We start from the raw sequence: 21,211 nt of genomic DNA on the forward strand, positions 1-21,211 counted from the left end.
GACCGTTATAACATTCTTGGTTTGACCACCAGATGACAGAAAGAGAAAACAGATATGAGCTGAACATGGAAGGGAAGAAAGTAGCAGGGGACCCAACTGTGGTTTGTGACTATTATGATTTCCCATTGAAGCCGATTCAGTTGCAGTAGTTACATTACAGATTTGTTTGTAATTCTGTTACCGATTTGGTAACAAAATTATGAATTTTAATCACTTAAAGGGATACTTAGAAATTTTGGCAACGAGGCCCTTTATCTAATTCCCCAGAGTCAGATGAACTTGTGGATGCCATCTTTATGTCTCGGTGTCCAGTATGAAGGAAGTTCAAGGTAGTTTCATGAGCCAATACTAACTAGTGTTAGCGCAATGACTAGAAGTCTATGTGTATCTACTAGCATACCAAAATACCAAAGTATACCTTTAATAATTCATAAGCAAAATAATTAATAAACAAAAATAAAAATCACTATAACTAATTAACTTTACTTGTTACATCTGTGAACTTTCATTATCCTCTCTCATGAGGTAGAGAAATTTGAAAATATCTTATAGATATGTGAGTTTCTGATCACGGATTTACAAGGCACAAGGCAATATTTCTTAAACTTACAGAAGGCAAACAATTTCTCCAAAACTAAATATAAGTGTTGATATTAGTTGCCAACGGTCTTTACATCAACATAGTGTTTTGATGTATTTCTAATTCCTTATTTTACTTTTTCTGGTAGATGTTTATCCAGAAATTACTTATGTCAAATACTTAAGATGGAAAATGGTTGAAAAATGTATCTATGGCTTCATTTCCCCAAAATATAAACTCTTAGCTTTCATTTGATAGGCTCCCATGAACTTCACATGTTGGTCCTCATGGGGTCTTATACATGGAAATACCCGATGTGCATGTGCATACGCAGATGCCCATTTCCATTCAGTACGAGGCACATTAATGCAACACAATTACAACGTAAGTGTTTTAATGCTTGGAGATGTGTTGCGATTGAGTGCTGTTGCCGGTGGTACTCACTCTCTGATTTTCTTCTCGGAGCCGTCCCTGCTAGCGTCGTACACTCCCTTGGGGAGGTGGTGTATGAGGCCAATGCGTTGGGCAATGCGGACCTGCTCCTCCTCTGTTAGCTGGCTGGCCAGGCGGGCCTGACTGGGCGTGGGGTGGTACACTGGCACATAGGGCTGCTCCTGCATGGGCATAACGACACATACGAACTTGCACTTAGAGGCCTGAGAATAGGCCTAGGTAACACAGAGGGGATTAGTGAAAACACCCACGTTGAAAAACCCTTGTTTATTGTGAATATAACGTACAAGGCCACTACACCGTTTTACATTCAAACGACCAAGTTATGTGTTGACTGGAGTAAAGAGCATCACTGTAGTGCAACTAGAACGAGAATATTAGAGGTGGTTTGAAATTATAGAGCCAGCAGGTGGCAATCTTTCCCAAGTCAGAGAACTTTCACTCTAAAAAGGGGAACATGGGAGTTTCAGTTCAAATGACTGTAATTGAGAAAATGCAAGACAAAGTGTCCTATTGAAATCTGTTACCAATGAAAGGAGTGATTGGCAAGGGCAGCGTCAACTATTAAGCCGTGTTCACGTTGGACCTTTTGAAGTGACTCAAATCCTATTATTTTTGCACATCCGATTCCAGTTTGTTATTCTTCCTGCAGTATAAACAGCCAAAAAGCACATAGAATCAGATATTTCAAGCCACATTTCAAACCACCTTCGTAAGTGGTTTGAAGTCATACACTAATCTGAGTCCTGGCCATGCGACTTGTGTCTGAACAGTCAAATCTAATTTATTTGCCCTCAAGTGGTTTTTAGACTGTTATTTAGCATATCTTGTTGCTTGTTAGCTACTCTGTTGACAGTTTGATAGGAACATGTGGTAGCTATATAGCCTCTTAATTGTTTACAAGCAAATAAGTGAATTTGCTAGAAAGCTAAACAGCTACAGCTATCTAGTGGACAGCCAAAAAGAACTTGTTTGAAAGTTATCCTTTGAGGATTTAAAAATGTTCTTACACTATGATTTTGAACATTCAAAGAAACTGGGAAACATCCATGGCAGGTATTGTTGTCACCTTAGCTTGCTACATAACTTCTGAGTGAGCACCACCACTAAATCAGCTTACAACCCTGCGCACACACCTGTCGTTACTATGACAACTAACTGTAGCCATGTCAGCAAATGACTGCTGTCGGAACACACACAAATCTGATTTGGCCACTTGTAGTTTGCTGTTTGAAAAACAAAACTGATTTGAGCATTAAGGCCTGCAGTGGGAACAAGGCTTTAGTTTAGAGCATGCAGTCAATGTCTGAAGCCCATGTGAGGGTTACAACCTCTAACAGAGTCAATCACTCGTACATACACGTCTGCGGTCAAATATAGTCCCATATCTGGCCTCCCGAGTGGCGCAGCGGTCTAAGGCACTGCATCGCAGTGCTGATGCACCACTATAGCCTCGGGTTCGATCCCAGGCTGTGTCACAGCCGGCCGTGACACACAGCCGGCAGCACACAATTGGCCCAGCGTCGTCTGGGTTAGGACAGGATTTCCTTGTCTCATCGTGCTCTCCTCTCCTTGTGGCGCTGACTTCGGCCGTCAGTTGGACAGGATTTCCTTGTCTCATCGTAATCTCCTCTCCTTGTGGCGCTGACTTCGGTCGTCAGTTGGACAGGATTTCCTTGTCTCATCGTGCTCTCCTCTCCTTGTGGCGCTGACTTCGGTCGTCAGTTGGACAGGATTTCCTTGTCTCATCGTGCTCTCCTCTCCTTGTGGCGCTGACTTCGGGTCGTCAGTTGGACAGGATTTCCTTGTCTCATCGTGCTCTCCTCTCCTTGTGGCGCTGACTTCGGTCGTCAGTTGGACAGGATTTCCTTGTCTCATCGTGCTCTCCTCTCCTTGTGGCGCTGACTTCGGTCGTCAGTTGGACAGGATTTCCTTGTCTCATCTTGCTCTCCTCTCCTTGTGGCGCTGACTTCGGTCGTCAGTTGGACGGTGTTTCCTTGTCTCATCGTGCTCTCCTCTCCTTGTGGCGCTGACTTCGGTCGTCAGTTGGACAGGATTTCCTTGTCTCATCGTGCTCTCCTCTCCTTGTGGCGCTGACTTCGGTCGTCAGTTGGACAGGATTTCCTTGTCTCATCGTGCTCTCCTCTCCTTGTGGCGCTGACTTCGGTCGTCAGTTGGACAGGATTTCTTTGTCTCATCTTGCTCTCCTCTCCTTGTGGCGCTGACTTCGGTCGTCAGTTGGACAGGATTTCCTTGTCTCATCGTGCTCTCCTCTCCTTGTGGCGCTGACTTCGGTCATCAGTTGGACGGTGTTTCCTCCGACACATTGGTGTGGCTTCTGGATTAAACGAGCAGTACGGCTTGGCAGGGTCGTGTTTCGGGGGACGCATGGCTCTCGACCTTCACCTCGCCACAGTCCGTAGGGTAGTTGCAGCGATGAGACAAGATTGTAACTACCAATTGGCTATTAGGAAGAAAAAGGGTTCAAAGTAAAAAATAGTCCCATATCTAACACATATAGTTCATATGACAAAAATAATTTAGTCAGATACTCCACTGTGTCAGACCAAAAAAGCCTGCATGATCTATACAGAATAGAAGCAATTCAGACCGCATATCTTGTTCTGTGGTTGGCTGATGGTTGAGAAGCGAAGACGTATTTGTCACATGAAGTCTAAATTATGTCTGAAGTAACACCCAATACCAATCCTCATTATGAAGATAGAAATGTAAAACATTTTTCTCTGGTTGAACATTACGTGCTGATATTAAAAAGTTGTCACGCATGACTAAAACAGCTCCACTGAGCTAAGAGTGTTTACGTTTAATTATACATTTGATTGCAGACTATTTTGGCAATTTTGTCCTTTTTATACTTACCAGCTAGAATGCTAGTGTTGCTGTAGACTTCCAGTCATTGAATGCTAGCTAGCAACGGCTCCAGAAACGACCTTCAACCTTCTTTCAAACTGCACGCAGACCTAATAAATCGTACCCATGAGTTCATCTGACTCTGGGTAAGCAAGAAAAAAGGGCTTAATTGCCAAATTGTCGCACTATCCCTTTAAGGTTCATTACCCTATTTACAGGGACTTCTGAAAGTATTTACACGCTATGACTTTCCACATTTCGCTGTCTTACAGCCTGAATTTAAAATGTATTCAATTGAGATGTGTCACTGATCTACACACAATACCCCATAATGTCAAAGCGGATTTATTTTTATGTTTACAAATGAATAAAAAATGAAAAGCTGAAATGTCTTGAGTCAATAAGTATTCAACCCTTTTGTTTTAGACTAAATAAGTTCAGGAGTAAAAATGTTCTTAAGTCACATAATAAGTTGTATGGACTATAACAGTGTTTAACATGATTTTTATGATGACTACCCCATCTCTGAACCCCACAGATACTGCACAATTATCTGTAAGGTCCCTCAGTCGAGCAGTGAATTTCAAACACAGATTCAACCACAAAGACCAGGAAGGTTTTTCAATGGTTCGCAAAGAAGGGCAACTATTGGTAGTTGGGTAAAAAAATCATAATTAAAAGCAGACATTGGATATCCCTTTGAGCATGGTGCAGTTATTAATTACACTTTGGATGGTGTATCAATACACCCAGTCACTACAAAGATACAGCCGCCCTTCCTAACTCAGTTGCCGGAGAGGAAGGACACCGCTCAGGGATTTCACCATGAGGCCAATGGTGACTTTAAAACAGTTGCAGTTTAATGGCTGTAATAGGAGATAAATGAGGATGGATCAACAGCATTGTAGTTACTCCACAATTCTAGCATAAATGACAGACTATAAAAAAGGACACCCCTGTACAGAATAACATTTTTCCAAAACATGCATCCTGTTTGCAATAAGGCACTAAAGTAATATTTAAAACAAATGTTGCAAAGAAATTAACTTCTTGTCCTGAATACAAAGTGTTATGTTAGTGGCAAATCCAGCAACACATTACATGGCTGTATCATGTTATGGGTATGCATGTCATTGGCAAGGACAAGGGAATTTAGGATAAAAAGAAACACGAGCAAAATCCTAAAGGAAAACTGCTGCTTTCCAACAGACACTGGGAGACAGATTCTCCTTTCAGCAGGACAATTAGCTAAGACAAAATAACAAATATACACTGAAGTTGCTTACCAAGACGACATTGAATGTTCCTTAGCGCCCTAGTTACAGTTTAGACTTAAACATGGGCTTAAAATCTATGGCAAGACTTGAAAATGGTTGTCTAGCAATGATCAACAACCAACTTGACAGAGCTTGACTTTTAAAAATAAGAATAAGGGGCTAATATTGTACAATCCACCTGGTGTGCTAAGTTCTTAGATACTTACCCAGAAAAACGCTTTAATCGCTGCCAAAGGTGATTCTAACATGCATTTATAAAAAAAAAGTTTTATTTAACTAGGCAAGTCAGTTAAGAACAAATTATTATTTATAATGATGGCCTACCAGGGAACAGTGGATTAACTGCCTTGTTCAGGGGCAGAAGGACAGATTTTTACCTTGTCAGCTCGGGGATTCGATCCAGCAAACTTTCTGTTACTGGCCCAACGCTCCAACCACGAGGCTACCTGCCGCCCCATTGACTCAGGGGGTTTAATAATGATCTAAATCAAGATATATTTGTGTTTAATTTTCCATTCATTTAAAAAAAGTTAGCATTTTTCTTCTACTTTGACAGAGTATTTTGTGTAGTTTGTTGACAAAAAATGGACAAAATCCCTTCTTGTAACATACCAAAATGTGGAAAAAGTCAAGGGGTGTGAATACGCTCTGAAGATATCCAAATCCTGCCAGAAGCTTTGTCTACATTTTCCTAATCAACCATAACTTGATCAGGTCCCATCATACGTAGCTTCTAATGTTACAAACATAGTACTTACACTGTGATTATAAAATCGCCTTTTCTGCTTAGCCATTAGAAATCCTGACTGATCTTTTTATTTGCACACACTGTGTAACACCAGCAATTTTCATAGAGGCATAGCGTGCATGGCAAAGACCTCAATTCATGCATTTGCGGATTAATATAGCAAGTATTTTAACTCTTAAATGATGTAAATGAATCTCTGCAGTCAGGCCAGGGACAATAAACCTGATGGAAGAATGTTAAATGTTCTTCAACGTGACAATATCTCCACGGATAAGCAGCGTAGTGTCACGCCCTGACCTTAGTATTCTTTGTTTTCTTTATTATTTTGGTTAGGTCAGGGTGTGACATGGGTGATATGTGTGTTTTTGTCTCATCTAGGGTGTTTGTACTGTCTAGGGGTTTTTGTAGATTTATGGGGTTGTTTCCATCTAGGTGTTTATGTAGGTCTATGGTTGCCTAGATTGGTTCTCAATTAGAGGCAGGTTTTTATCGTTGTCTCTGATTGGGAATCATATTTAGGCAGCCATCTTCTTTGGGTATTTCGTGGGTTATTGTCTATGTTATGTTGCACGTTAGCACATTGTTTATATAGCGGTCACGGTCGTCTTATTCGTTTTTTTGGTTCTTCGTGTTCTTCATTAATAAAGAAGAATGTATTCTAACCACGCTGCTCTTTGGTCTACTCCATACGACGATCGTGACAGAATAACCCACCAACCAAGGACCAAGCGGCGTGGTAACGGGCAGCAGCAGCAGCAGCAGCGATGTCAAGACTCCTGGACGTGGGAGGAAATTCTAGACGGGAGAGGACCCTGTGCACAGCCAGGGGCATATCGCCGCCCCAAAGCAGTGCTGGAGGCATCGAAGGCAGAGAGGTGCTGGTATGAGGAGGCAGCATGGTTGGAAGACCGAGAGTCAGCGCCAAAAATGTTGTCTCTGATTGGGAACCATATTTAGGCAGCCATCTTCTGTGGGTATTTCGTGGGTTATTGTCTATGTTATGTTGCACGTTAGCACATTGTTTATATAGCGGTCACGTCGTCTTATTCGTTTTGTTTTAGTGTTCTTCGTGTTCTTCATTAATAAAGAAGAATGTATTCTAACCAAGCTGCGCTTTGGTCTACTCCATACGACGATCGTGACACATAGTTTAGGCCTAATAAACAAAAAATAATCCTATTCCCAATCGCATTGGAAGAGATTATACCAAATACCATTCAATTGGTTTCCTGAACAAAAATATAAATGCAGTGTTGGCCTCATGATTTCATGATCTGAAATAAAAGAAACATTCCATATGAACAAAAAGCATATTTCTATCAGAGTTTGTGCACAAATGTGTTATATCAAGAAGCTGATTAAACGGCATGTGGTGCGGACAAAAAAAGGCCACTCTAAAATGTGCAGTTTTGTCACACAACACAATGCCACAGATGTCTTAAGTTTTGAGGGAGCGTAAAATAGGCATGCTAACTGTAGGAATGTCGACCAGAGCTGTTGCCAGAGAATTTAACATGAATTTCTCTATCATAAGCCGCCTCCAACGTTGTTTTAGAGAATTTGGCATTAAGTCCAACCGGCCACACAACCGCAGACCACGTACAACTATGCCAGCCCAGAACCTCCACATCCGGCTTCTTCACCTGCGGGATTCAGCTGATGAAACAGGAGTATTTCTGTCTGTAATAAAGCCTTTTGTGAGAAGTTAATTTATCAGAAGTTCACAACAACCCGTCTAAGCTATAGTCTAGGCCTACTTAGTGTATGATCTGTGAATCTTCTCAATGGGATTGGCTATGATGTACATCATGTGATATGTGGTCTGCCAGAAAGTGATCTGTCTGTGGTGTGTCTGCATTAACAGAGCACATGGACTTCCCAATCTGTCGTTCTGTCCTCTCTGGGGTTATTTCTGTCAAGAGTCTGGCTGTGAGACCGGAGTTCAGACCAGTTCACGGTCTCAGAGCCCAGTTCAGTCAGATGTTAAGCTCGGCTGCTCGGCCAATTTACAGGAAGCTACAACCAGGTCACAGATTAACTTCACTCTCAAAACCAACAGAGCCTCAATGGTAGTGAGGCAATGATGTGAGGGTATGCATAGTACTGTGTATGTAACCTAAAAGATGGGAGGGAGTCTCAACTCTGAGGGATTAAAGCAAGAACTGGATGACAGAAAATAAGCAAGAAATGAGTGCAGGGTGAAAGCTGGACGTAAAACAACAAAACAGGTTAATTCCTCAAAATGCAACCCTTTTGGAAAATGCTTAAGTCCTCTTTATTTATTAAACCTTTATTTAACTAGGCACGTCAGTTAAGAACAAATTGTTATTGACAATGACGGCTTACCCCGGGGCAAACCGCCCTTTCACCAGGTGACCTCAGTGCCGAGATGCTGCATATATATAAAAGTCAGAGCCATAGAGAGTTGGAGGATGCAACATTGTATCTGTACCATTATGGCGTCTGTAACAGCATGGGCAGCTCCATTGAGGCCATCTCCATTTTGAAGCTTCCCCTAAAGTAAATTTAATTAAATTGACAAAATTGTATAACCTAATAAGCCTAGTCCTTTCTATACAGAAATAAATAAAATCATTCAAAACAGATTACCAAGAAAGCATGATTTGGCCACAGAGGATCTTTAGCTTCTTTAAAAATTGCAGTGTCTATAGTCGGAAGGGCCTGCAATTTTGGTAGCTTGCACAGCAAATATCAAATAGATGATTGTTGAGTTGCAACTGTCAGTAAAAAGTAGAAAGTCCCAGCTAGGCATATTGCAATATTTAAAAATTCAATTACGGGAAAAAAAAGAATAATCTGTGTTTTAGTTCAAAATGATCAACTTAACTGAGAGAACAGTAATAGCCTATCTTATTGGCACCAACGGAGAGCATCGGCCATGTCCCCAGTGAGTGTGTACATTGTTGGGTCAGTGCCACTTTTTTTTTTTTTTTTACCTTTATTTAACTAGGCAAGTCAGTTAACAATAAAATCTTATTTTCAATGATGGCCTAGGAACAGTGGGTTAACTGCTTGTTCAGGGGCAGAACGACCAATTTGTACCTTGTCAGCTCAGGGATTTGAACTTGCAACCTTCAGGTTACTAGTCCAACGCTCTAACCACTAGGCTACCCTGCTGCCTCCAAACTCGAGGTATTGGAGGCTATTTTGTAAATGACATCGCCAAAGTCGAGGATTGGTAGGATGGTCAGTTTTACAAGGGTATGTTTGGCAGCATGAGTGAAGGATGCTTTGTTGCGAAATAGGAAGCCAATTCTAGATTTAATTTTAGATTGGAGATGTTTGATATGGGTCTGGAAGGAGAGTTTACAGTCTAACCTGAAACCAGATTGCATAGCAGAGAAGGTATGGTGAGATTCGAAATGGTCGGTAATCTGTTTGTTGACTTGGCTTTCGAAGACCTTAGAAAAGCATGGTAGGATAGATATAGGTCTGTAGCAGTTTGGGTCAAGAGTGTCCCCCCCTTTGACTATGTGTCTGTCTATCCCTGTTCTCTCCTCTCTGCACAGACCATACAAACGCTCCACACCGCGTGGCCGCGGCCACCCTAATCTGGTGGTCCCAGCGCGCACGACCCACGTGGAGTTCCAGGTCTCCGGTAGCCTCTGGAACTGCCGATCTGCGGCCAACAAGGCAGAGTTCATCTCAGCCTATGCCTCCCTCCAGTCCCTCGACTTCTTGGCACTGACGGAAACATGGATCACCACAGATAACACTGCTACTCCTACTGCTCTCTCTTCGTCCGCCCACGTGTTCTCGCACACCCCGAGAGCTTCTGGTCAGCGGGGTGGTGGCACCGGGATCCTCATCTCTCCCAAGTGGTCATTCTCTCTTTCACCCCTTACCCATCTGTCTATCGCCTCCTTTGAATTCCATGCTGTCACAGTTACCAGCCCTTTCAAGCTTAACATCCTTATCATTTATCGCCCTCCAGGTTCCCTCGGAGAGTTCATCAATGAGCTTGATGCCTTGATAAGCTCCTTTCCTGAGGACGGCTCACCTCTCACAGTTCTGGGCGACTTTAACCTCCCCACATCTACCTTTGACTCATTCCTCTCTGCCTCCTTCTTTCCACTCCTCTCCTCTTTTGACCTCTCCCTCTCACCTTCCCCCCCTACTCACAAGGCAGGCAATACGCTCGACCTCATCTTTACTAGATGCTGTTCTTCCACTAACCTCATTGCAACTCCCCTCCAAGTCTCCGACCACTACCTTGTATCCTTTTCCCTCTCGCTCTCATCCAACACTTCCCACACTGCCCCTACTCGGATGGTATCGCGCCGTCCCAACCTTCGCTCTCTCTCCCCCGCTACTCTCTCCTCTTCCATCCTATCATCTCTTCCCTCTGCTCAAACCTCCAACCTATCTCCTGATTCTGCCTCCTCAACCCTCCTCTCCTCCCTTTCTGCATCCTTTGACTCTCTATGTCCCCTATCCTCCAGGCCGGCTCGGTCCTCCCCTCCCGCTCCGTGGCTCGACGACTCATTGCGAGCTCACAGAACAGGGCTCCGGGCAGCCGAGCGGAAATGGAGGAAAACTCGCCTCCCTGCGGACCTGGCATCCTTTCACTCCCTCCTCTCTACATTTTCCTCTTCTGTCGCTGCTGCTAAAGCCACTTTCTACCACTCTAAATTCCAAGCATCTGCCTCTAACCCTAGGAAGCTCTTTGCCACCTTCTCCTCCCTCCTGAATCCCCCTCCCCCCCTCCTCCCCCCTCCTCCCTCTCTGCAGATGACTTCGTCAACCATTTTGAAAAGAAGGTCGACGACATCCGATCCTCGTTTGCTAAGTCAAACGACACTGCTGGTTCTGCTCACACTGCCCTACCCTGTGCTCTGACCTCTTTCTCCCCTCTCTCTCCAGATGAAATCTCGTCCCTTCCGTCTTCAAGAGAGCGAGAGTTGCACCCCTTCTGAAAAAACCTACACTCGATCCCTCCGATGTCAACAACTACAGACCAGTATCCCTTCTTTCTTTTCTCTCCAAAACCCTTGAACGTGCCGTCCTTGGCCAGCTCTCCCGCTATCTCTCTCAGAATGACCTTCTTGATCCAAATCAGTCAGGTTTCAAGACTAGTCATTCAACTGAGACTGCTCTTCTCTGTATCACGGAGGCGCTCCGCACTGCTAAAGCTAACTCTCTCTCCTCTGCTCTCATCCTTCTAGACCTATCGGCTGCCTTCGATACTGTGAACCATCAGATCCTCCTCTCCACCCTCTCCGAGTTGGGCATCTCCGGCGCGGCCCACGCTTGATTGCGTCCTACCTGACAGGTCGCTCCTACCAGGTGGCGTGGCGAGAATCCGTCTCCTCACCACGTGCTCTCACCACTGGTGTCCCCAGGGCTCTGTTCTAGGCCCTCTCCTATTCTCGCTATACACCAAGTCACTTGGCTCTGTCATAACCTCACATGGTCTCTCCTATCATTGCTATGCAGACGACACACAATTAATCTTCTCCTTTCCCCCTTCTGATGACCAGGTGGCGAATCGCATCTCTGCATGTCTGGCAGACATATCAGTGTGGATGACGGATCACCACCTCAAGCTGAACCTCGGCAAGACGGAGCTGCTCTTCCTCCCGGGAAGGACTGCCCATTCCATGATCTCGCCATCACGGTTGACAACTCCACTGTGTCCTCCTCCCAGAGCGCTAAGAACCTTGGCGTGATCCTGGACAACACCCTGTCGTTCTCAACTAACATCAAGGCGGTGGCCCGTTCCTGTAGGTTCATGCTCTACAACATCCGCAGAGTACGACCCTGCCTCACACAGGAAGCTGCGCAGGTCCTAATCCAGGCACTTGTCATCTCCCGTCTGGATTACTGCAACTCGCTGTTGGCTGGGCTCCCTGCCTGTGCCATTAAACCCCTACAACTCATCCAGAACGCCGCAGCCCGTCTGGTGTTCAACCTTCCCAAGTTCTCTCACGTCACCCCGTTCCTCCGCTCTCTCCACTGGCTTCCAGTTGAAGCTCGCATCCGCTACAAGACCATGGTGCTTGCCTACGGAGCTGTGAGGGGAACGGCACCTCAGTACCTCCAGGCTCTGATCAGGCCCTACACCCAAACAAGGGCACTGCGTTCATCCACCTCTGGCCTGCTCGCCTCCCTACCACTGAAAAAGTACAGTTCCCGCTCAGCCCAGTCAAAACTGTTCGCTGCTCTGGCCCCCCAATGGTGGAACAAACTCCCTCACGACGCCAGGACAGCGGAGTCAATCACCACCTTCCGGAGACACCTGAAACCCCACCTCTTTAAGGAATACCTAGGATAGGATAAAGTAATCCTTCTCACCCCCTTAAAAGATTTAGATGCACTATTGTAAAGTGGCTGCTCCACTGGATGTCATAAGGTGAATGCACCAATTTGTAAGTCGCTCTGGATAAGAGCGTCTGCTAAATGACTTAAATGTAAATGTTAAATGGGGATGACCGCAGCTGCTTTCCAATCTTTGGGAATCTCAGACGACACGAAAGAGAGGTTGAACAGGCTAGTAATAGGGGTGGCAACAATTTCGGCAGATAATTTTTAGAAAGAAAGGGTCCAGATTGTCTAGCCCGGCTGATTTGTAGGGGTCCAGATTTTGCAGCTCTTTCAGAACATCAGCTGAACGGATTTGGGAGAAGGAGAAATGGGGAAGGCTTGGGCGAGTTGCTGTTGGGGGTGCAGTGCTGTTGACCGGGGTAGGAGTAGCCAGGTGGAAAGCATGGCCAGCCGTAGAAAAATGCTTATTGAAATTCTCAATTATGGTGGATTTATCAGTGGTGACAGTGTTTCCTATCTTCAGTGCAGTGGGCAGCTGGGAGGAGGTGTTCTTATTCTCCATGGACTTTACAGTGTCCCAGAACTTTTTTGAGTTAGTGTTGCAGGAAGCAAATTTCTGCTTGAAAACGCTAGCCTTGGCTTTTTTAACTGCCTGTGTATAATGGTTTCTAGCTTCCCTGAACAGCTGCATATCACGGGGGCTGTTCGATGCTAATGCAGAACGCCATAGGATGTTTTTGTGTTGGTTAAGGGCAGTATATGGATAATATTATATGGATCAGACAACGTCATTTTTATTCATCTGTCTTCCCTGCAATTTTTTTCCTATTAAAAAAGATTCTGCTAATGTCTCCAGTCATATAAAGTGTAGTAGAATTTCATGAAATGTGTTTATAAAAAAGGTACATTTTTCCCGTGTAAAGGAGAAGAAATGCATTTGATAAAGCCTAGGCCTACTCGACGCCACGTCGCGCTCAGCCATGCATTCACGTTTTTTTTGCCGAACAGTGATTGAGTTATATTATTAACCTAAATAATGACTATCCAATCTACTCATCACATTAGGAATAGAAGGCTATCTTCTGTAAGTCTGCAAATGCAATGATGCATGTGAATTTTTATGGTGAAAAATAACTTCCCCAAATTTGAACCGCCACCTATGTTTTAAGTTGATAAACTGAAAGGGTGCAGACTGCCACCTGGAGTGTGTTGTTTGAACACATATAAAGCTAAGATGTTTGCTGAAGAGTATAATTCCTTGGCTGATCTCTCCTGATGACCTGAATGGAATTATGTGATCCTTCCTTAATAACCCATAGGGGGTCCCACCCAGTTGACTACTTCAAAATGGTGAAAGTCGTCAATGGTGCTGCCCATGCTAAAACAGTCTTTTGGGTACTAGAGTCCTCTTACCTCTTATTGTCAGAGCCCATCAGACTGAGATGACATCACATCAGACCAATGCGCTCCAGGCACGAATGCTGTCTTATGGGGAGAAGCTCAAAAACTTTTCCTTGACTCCTCATGTCCTCGCTCCTCACCACCCAAAACCTATTGGATGAGGTCATAGAGAAGGGACCTCTGACCTTCTCATCCAATGGGTTTTGAGAAAGAGGTGAGGAGAGAGGATGCAAAGAATCAAGAAAATTGCAATTAATATTCTCCCATGGAAACCTCACTCAAAGTGGTCTTCCAATCTCACCTCAACATGGATCACACACTCAGTATAATGAAAAACAGGGTCTCCGGGTGTAAAAAAAAAAGGTGCTTTTTCTTTGTACACACATTTACTAATGTCAGAAACATAACATCTCTCAAGCATGCAAACGGTTCAACTTGAAACTTAGTTTTAATAGGCGTAAAGGCCAAACAATTCATATCCGTTAGGCTTTTTGCACTGGGCACTGTATTGTGTAAAGCAAAAGTGAAGCATGAGTAATTAAGTTCCTGTGGGATTTCAGTCACAGTCCCTCATTTCCTTATACAGTCACTCAGTGTTTTTTGAAAAGCTGTGACTCAGCATTTAACTAACAAAATGGCCAGAACATAATTTTCAGCCCTGAATTATATTCTCCCTGTCCACTTGTGTGTTAAAAACAGACAGACTGAGAATAAAAGTGTCTTTTCCAGACGAGGTCTGGTGGGAGGCTGTGTGATTAGCTGGGGGTGTGGCGGTGGGGCCAGGGGACGTAGTGCAGCAGTCAGCAGTCTCTTTGTCCCGGGGGCATTAGCTGGGATGTGACGGCTCAGCTTGGCCTCTCCTTTTGGCAGGAAACCCACAGGATGACGAGGAGGACAGGAACATGACTGTCCATCTCCCTGCTCTCCCATTTAACTCAAAAAGTCACCCTAGACCAGACACCCTTCAATTACTTAAAGGACAGTTTGAAAAATACTGTGGGGGGGGGGACTGGTCTATCTCGAGACCAGCCCCCCCCCTACAGTAAATTGTGAGTTAAATGTCTAATTCCACATCATGGTTTGCCATCCGGGCCGTTCTGCCACCCTAGACGACGAGACCAAAAAATTGCCACCCCCGAAAAACTACAATAGTCCCAGTAAGCAAAATTACATTGAAGTTAGGTTCCATTTAAATTCTGAATGAAAGGTGAAAATGTGTCTTTTCCGGATGTTGAAATCAGGATAATTAAGTGAACGTTGAAAAGACTTCATTTATAGACGTCTATGTTTGGGCAAAATTAAGGCTGGTCCAGACCGGACCAAATCTGAACGTCTGATTGGTTTAGATTTGGTCCAGAACAAAATCCAACATCTGTGGACATGGAAATCAAGGCCGGTTCACAAGGCACCCAAAAAATATGTCCAAAGCCTACATTGTCGCCTGAAATATAATTTTAGAAATGCCCATTTATGTGGTAGGCCCACCATTTGTAAAACAGGCAGTTGCATTGGCTTTATTAGTCCTGATTCCTGTGACTAATCAATTTGGCTATTTAAGCTCTGAATATCAGCTACCCAACTTTATAAGAAGGAGTTATCCTGAGCCTATTTGCAATGTGCTCACACAGTGGGAAATGCAGAAGTATTTTATTTCATTTCATTATGATCAACTCATAAAAACATTTACGGATACAAACTTGAAAACCACCAATCGTGACAATTTAACCCAATGAAACTCCCGGGCAGCAGGTGTGAGTAGCCTGATTGTCCATTCCATACTGTTCACATGACTTTGACCTGTTTTAAGGACATGTTGTTTGTTAACATGCCAGTGAATTTTCATTCGATTGTCCACCATTTAGGTTTGGCTAGTTAAATTGGAGAAGCCTGCATGATGTAAAAAGTTTCCGTCTCATTTACATCATACATTTTAACTTCAGTCTGTAGGCTAAAGAAAAGTCCACATACTCTTTCTACCATTATGCTATATCTGCTACATGATTTTATAGATAAATGTTTTGACGGAACGTTGGTGGAGCGCTGCAGAGATGATGCGGCTCTCCAACAGCACCCTGGAGAGGCGCGCAGGGACCAAACAAGATATTTGGGTTTTGGGCTTGGGTTCCCTGCCTTTGACAAAGTGGGAACTGCTTATCACAGGGCGGCATCAGTACTCACCTAAAAAGCCCATATGCCACTGGTTGAAAGAAATTGACATTGTTTTTGGGCAGAATTATGTGAGGTTTTATGTGTTGTTGGAGGTGCGTCTTGGCCAGTTTAGATCAGAAAATGTTTCCATCGTCAATCTGGCGCCATAGGCAGCGTCTAATTCTGCCTAATGGGCGGGCCGGCCCTGTGTGCAGGTAGCCTACAGGAGACGGTAGAAGTAGCCTAATCAGATTAAAACACTGGACCTGGTTGTGTTTATGCTACACAAAAGATAATACATTTTAAAAGTTGATACAAATATTTAGGTTATATGCTGTTGAAGAGTTATGAGTTCTAGGTGGGCAAGGAATAGAGGCTCGAATCGGAGGAGGCAGAGAGGGCATTAAGCTTTCCTGAATAACTGGGCCTGCTGGGAGCATATGTGGCAACATTATAGGATGACTTGGGAGTATGATGATCCGCAACAGACAGCGCATCTCAGTATCAGAACTAAAAATACAGCCAGACTGGCATGCTAATGTGTCTTTCTGTACCTTATAAACTGTTGGGAATAGACCCACAACTGATCCAATTGGAATGAAATATTTTGCGCCATTATTCAAAATGATATTTTCACAGCAGTTTACAGCCTAGAGTAGAATTTTGTACTCACTTAAAAACAATAATGCAATTACTCATTGTAATGTGGTATTGTAGACTAGTCTAGGGAGGATAATTGTAGTGTCCCTAAACTAGATCAATAGGGGAGCGTTGAGCTGAGCGTCTCATGTCTTCACTGTTCTTTTATGCGCAATGACACACCATGGCCTCTCTCCACTTATATTGAAAATTGGTGCAGCTTTGAATGATTTTGTGTGTGGTATGATTGCTAGATAGCATATTGCAGATCTGGACCTACTTACCACTATTGTCACTATGAATGGTGTATAGGGTGCAGGATAGACAGACAAGAAATGCACGATATATCGGTGAACATATCGGAATCGGCTGATATTAGCTAAAAAAGCGAACATCGGTATCGGCCCGATGTCTAGTTTAACGCCGATGTTAAAAAACGTTGTCAAAGCTACCGTGCATAGCTATAAAACGTAGGAACATTACATAATAACGCCACATGAAAATGTGCGCTACACGTGCAACACAGCATTCCTAACCTAGCCCACAATGTCTGCTGTGTGGATAGAGCAGTCAACAAGTCGAGCAGTCATTTGAAAGAGTAAGAACATTTCAGCGACACAACTCAAAGGCGAAAACCATTAAAGGCAAGATAATGGAATTCATTGCCCTTGACAATCAACCGTTCTCTGTCATGGGTGATGTTGGCTTTTGCCGACTGGTTGAGTACCGGTACACACTACCAAGTGCTCTATTTTTCAGAAGTTGCCCTACCGGAGTTACACAGTAGTAGCGTCACTGCTATTAGCTTCACGACATACAGTGGGGCAAAAAAGTATTTAGTCAGCCACCAATTGTGCAAGTTCTCCCACTTAAAAAGATGAGAGAGGCCTGTAATTTTCGTCATAGGTACACTTCAACTATGACAGACAAAATGAGAAAAAAAATCAAGAAAATCACATTGTTGGATTTGTTATGAATTTATTTGCAAATTATGGTGGAAAATAAGTATTTAACAAAAAAACACAAAAAAAAGTCAATAACAAAAGTTTATCTCAATACTTTGTTATATACCCTTTGTTGGCAATGACAGAGGTCAAACGTTCTTCACAAGGTTTTCACACACTGTTGCTGGTATTTTGGTACATTCCTCCATGCAGATCTCCTCTAGAGCAGTGATATTTTGTGGCTGTTGCTGGGCAACACGGACTTTCAACTCCCTCCAAAGATTTTCTATGGGGTTGAGATCTGGAGACTGGCTAGGCTAGGACCTTGAAAGGCTAGGACCTTGAAATGCTTCTTACGAAGCCACTCCTTCATTGCCCGGGCGGTGTGTTTGGGATCATTGTCATGCTGAAAGACCCAGCCACGTTTCATCTTCAATGCCCTTGCTGATGGAAGGAGGGTTTCACTCAAAATCTCACGATACATGGCCCCATTCATTCTTTCCTTTACACGGATCAGTCGTCCTGGTCCCTTTGCAGAAAAACAGCCCCAAAGCATGATGTTTCCACCCCCATGCTTCACAGTAGGTATGGTGTTCTTTGGATGCAACTCAGCATTCTTTGTCCTCCAAACATGACGAGTTGAGTTTTTACCAAAAAGTTATATTTCGGTTTCATCTGACCATATGACGTTCTCCCAATCTTCTTCTGGATCATACAAATGCTCTCTAGCAAACTTCAGACGGGCCTGGACATGTACTGGCTTAAGCAGGGGGACACGTCTGGCACTGCAGGATTTGAGTCCCTGGCGGCGTAGTGTGTTACTGATATGGTAGGCTTTGTTACTTTGGTCCCAGCTCTCTGCAGGTCATTCACTAGGTCCCCCCGTGTGGTTCTGGGATTTTTGCTCACCCTTCTTGTGATCATTTTGACCCCACGGCGTGAGATCTTGCGTGGAGCCCCAGATCGAGGGAGATTATCAGTGGTCTTGTATGTCTTCCATTTCCTAATAATTGCTCCCACCGTTGATTTCTTCAAACCAAGCTGCTTACCTATTGCAGATTCAGTCTTCCCAGCCCGGTGCAGGTCTACAATTTTGTTTCTGGTGTCCTTTGACAGCTCTTTGGTCTTGGCCATAGTGGAGTTTGGAGTGTGACTGTTTGAGGTTGTGGACAGGTGTCTTTTATACTGATAACAAGTTCAAACAGGTGCCATTAATACAGGTAACGAGTGGAGGACAGAGGAGCCTCTTAAAGACGAAGTTACAGGTCCACGAGAGCCAGAAATCTTGCTTGTTTGTAGGTGACCAAATACTTATTTTCCACCATAATTTGCAAATAAATTCATTTAAAATCCTACAATGTGATTTTCTGGATTTTTCCCCTCATTTTGTCTGTCATAGTTGAAGTGTATCTATGATGAACATTACAGGCCTCTCTCATCTTTTTTTAAGTGGGAGAACTTGCACAATTGGTGGCTGACTAAATACTTTTTTGTCCCACTGTACATAAACTGTGAAAAAAGAAACGTCCCTTTATCAAGGCCCTGTCTTTCAAAAAGAATTAGTAAAAATCCAAATAACTTCACAGATCTTCATTGTAAAGGGTTTAAACACTGTTTCCCATGCTTGTTCAATGAACCATAAACAATTAATGAACATGCACCTGCGGAATGGTCGTTAAGACACTAACAGCTTAGAGATGGTAGGCAATTAAGGTCACAGTTATGAAAACTTAGGACACTAAAGAGGCCTTTCTACTGACTCTGAAAAACACCAAAAGAAAGATGCCCAGGGTCCCTGCCCATCTGTGTGAACAGGCATGTTGCAAGGAGGCATGAGGACTGCAGATGTGGCCAGGGCAATAAATTGCAATGTCCGTACAGTGAGACGCCTAAGACAGCGCTACAGAGAGACAGGATGGAAGGTTGATCGTCCTCGCAGTGGCAGACCACGTGTAACAACACCTGCACAGGATTGGTACATCTGAACATCACACCTGCGGGACATGTACAGGATGGCAACAACAACTGCCCAGACTGTCCGCAATAGGCTGAGAGAGGCTGGACTGAGGGCTTGCAGGCCTGTAGGTCTGTTCTCACCAGACATCCCAGGCAACAATGTTGCCTATGGGCACAAACCCACCGTCGCTGGACCAGACAGGACTGGCAAAAAGTGCTCTTCACTGACGAGTCGCGGTTTTGTCTCACCAGGGGTGATGGTCGGATTCGCGTTTATCGTCGAAGGAATGAGCGTTACACTGAGGCCTGTACTCTGGAGCGGGATTGATTTGGAGGTGGAGGGTCCGTAATGGTCTGGCGCGGTGTGTCACAGCATCATCAGACTGAGCTTGTTGTCAATGCATGCAATCTCAACGCTGTGCATTACAGGGAAGACATCCTCCTCCCTCATGTGGTACCCTTCCAGCAGGCTCATCCTGACATGAGCCTCCAGCTGCCAATGTCACCAGCCATACTGCTTGTTCTGTAAGTGATTTCCTGCAAGACAGGAATGTCAGTGTTCTGCCATGGCCAGCGAAGAGCTCGGATCTCAATCCCATTGAGCACGTCTGGGACCTGTTGGTTCGGGCTCGGGCCATTCCCCCCAGAAATATCCGGGAACTAGCAGGTGCCTTGGTGGAAGAGTGGGGTAACATCTCACAGCAATAACTGGCAAATCTGGTGCAGTCCATGAGGAGGAGATGCACTGCAGTACTTAATGCAGCTGGTTGCCACACCAGATACTGACTGTTACTTTTGACCCCCCCTTTGTTCAGGGACAAATTATTCAATTTCTGTTAGTCACATGTCTGTGGAACTTGTTCATTTTATGTCTCAGTTGTTGAATCTTATGTTCATACAAATATTTACACATGTTAAGTTTGCTAAAAAATAAACGCAGTTGACAGTGAGAGGACGTTTCTTTTTTCCCCTAAGTTTACTACGGAACGCTGTTTGGGTCTTTGCGTGTCAAAAAAGATACACTAGCACTGTCAAAGCTGTACAAAAAAGTCGGCAAACAAGCAAACACCGGCCACGAACAATGCGTTTTTAGAATACTGCGTTGGTAATAAAGCATAACTTCTGGGGTAGCTAGCTTTAGCTTGGTACCTAGCTAGCACCAATACAACCAGCCTGAAAACAATGACCAGTAGAATCTGCAGTCATTTTCATTATTCTTAGCAATGATTTAGGAATCCTTTTGAGTAAGTATTAGCTAGGTTGCCAATTGAAATTGAACTTCAGTTCATGAAAATAAATAGCTAGCAAGCTACTATATCCTGTTGCCCAAAGCTAACGTTATAAGAAGCCAGCTAGCTTCATCTGGCTCCTGAGGCTCTACCGGACCGGGTTATGAAGCTAGCCACAATAAGGACTAGGCACAATAGTGGAATTTGCGGTTTTCCTTCCAAATAAAATATGTAATTGACAGTGATGCAAATGAATACAAATAGTAGAAATATGCCAAACTGTTATTTTGAAAGCTAACCGCAAAGTACACTATTGTGGCTAATCCTTATTTTGGCAAGCTTCACATAGATGGGTACGACCACCATTAATCAAATAAGAACTGTCTCATAAATTAGGGTTATTTTAGATGAGGACACCTAGCTATATACTTCGCTAGCTAATTATAGCTACTGAAACAGATTGTCGTTTTGCTATGTTTTTGTGGAAGAACATTGTTTGCATCCATGAGCTAGCTAGCTTTTTTATGACCAGCACTGTAGGTGCACGAGATAACTTTACCAGCATCATAGCATACGTATCAATGAATCGTTGTGACATATGAAATACGAGTGATAGGGTAATCTATGTGTAAGAACTACATAAGAAATGTATGAACGTGTTCAATTATTATGTGACATGC

General features: G+C 43.9%; 1 protein-coding gene across 1 annotated transcript in view; it reads right to left on the reverse strand.

Annotated features, from left to right (window-relative positions):
* Window positions 1-21,211, reverse strand: part of rnf11b (ring finger protein 11b) — a 49,882-nt gene that overhangs the window by 3,225 nt on the left and 25,446 nt on the right. The window contains exon 2 of the mRNA XM_029632733.2: window positions 1,025-1,194. Coding sequence (XP_029488593.1) covers window positions 1,025-1,194 — 170 coding nt within the window. The remainder of the gene's footprint in view (window positions 1-1,024; window positions 1,195-21,211) is intronic.

This window comes from Oncorhynchus nerka, linkage group LG24 (genome assembly GCF_034236695.1).
Source record: "Oncorhynchus nerka isolate Pitt River linkage group LG24, Oner_Uvic_2.0, whole genome shotgun sequence".
Lineage (NCBI taxonomy): Eukaryota > Metazoa > Chordata > Actinopteri > Salmoniformes > Salmonidae > Oncorhynchus > Oncorhynchus nerka.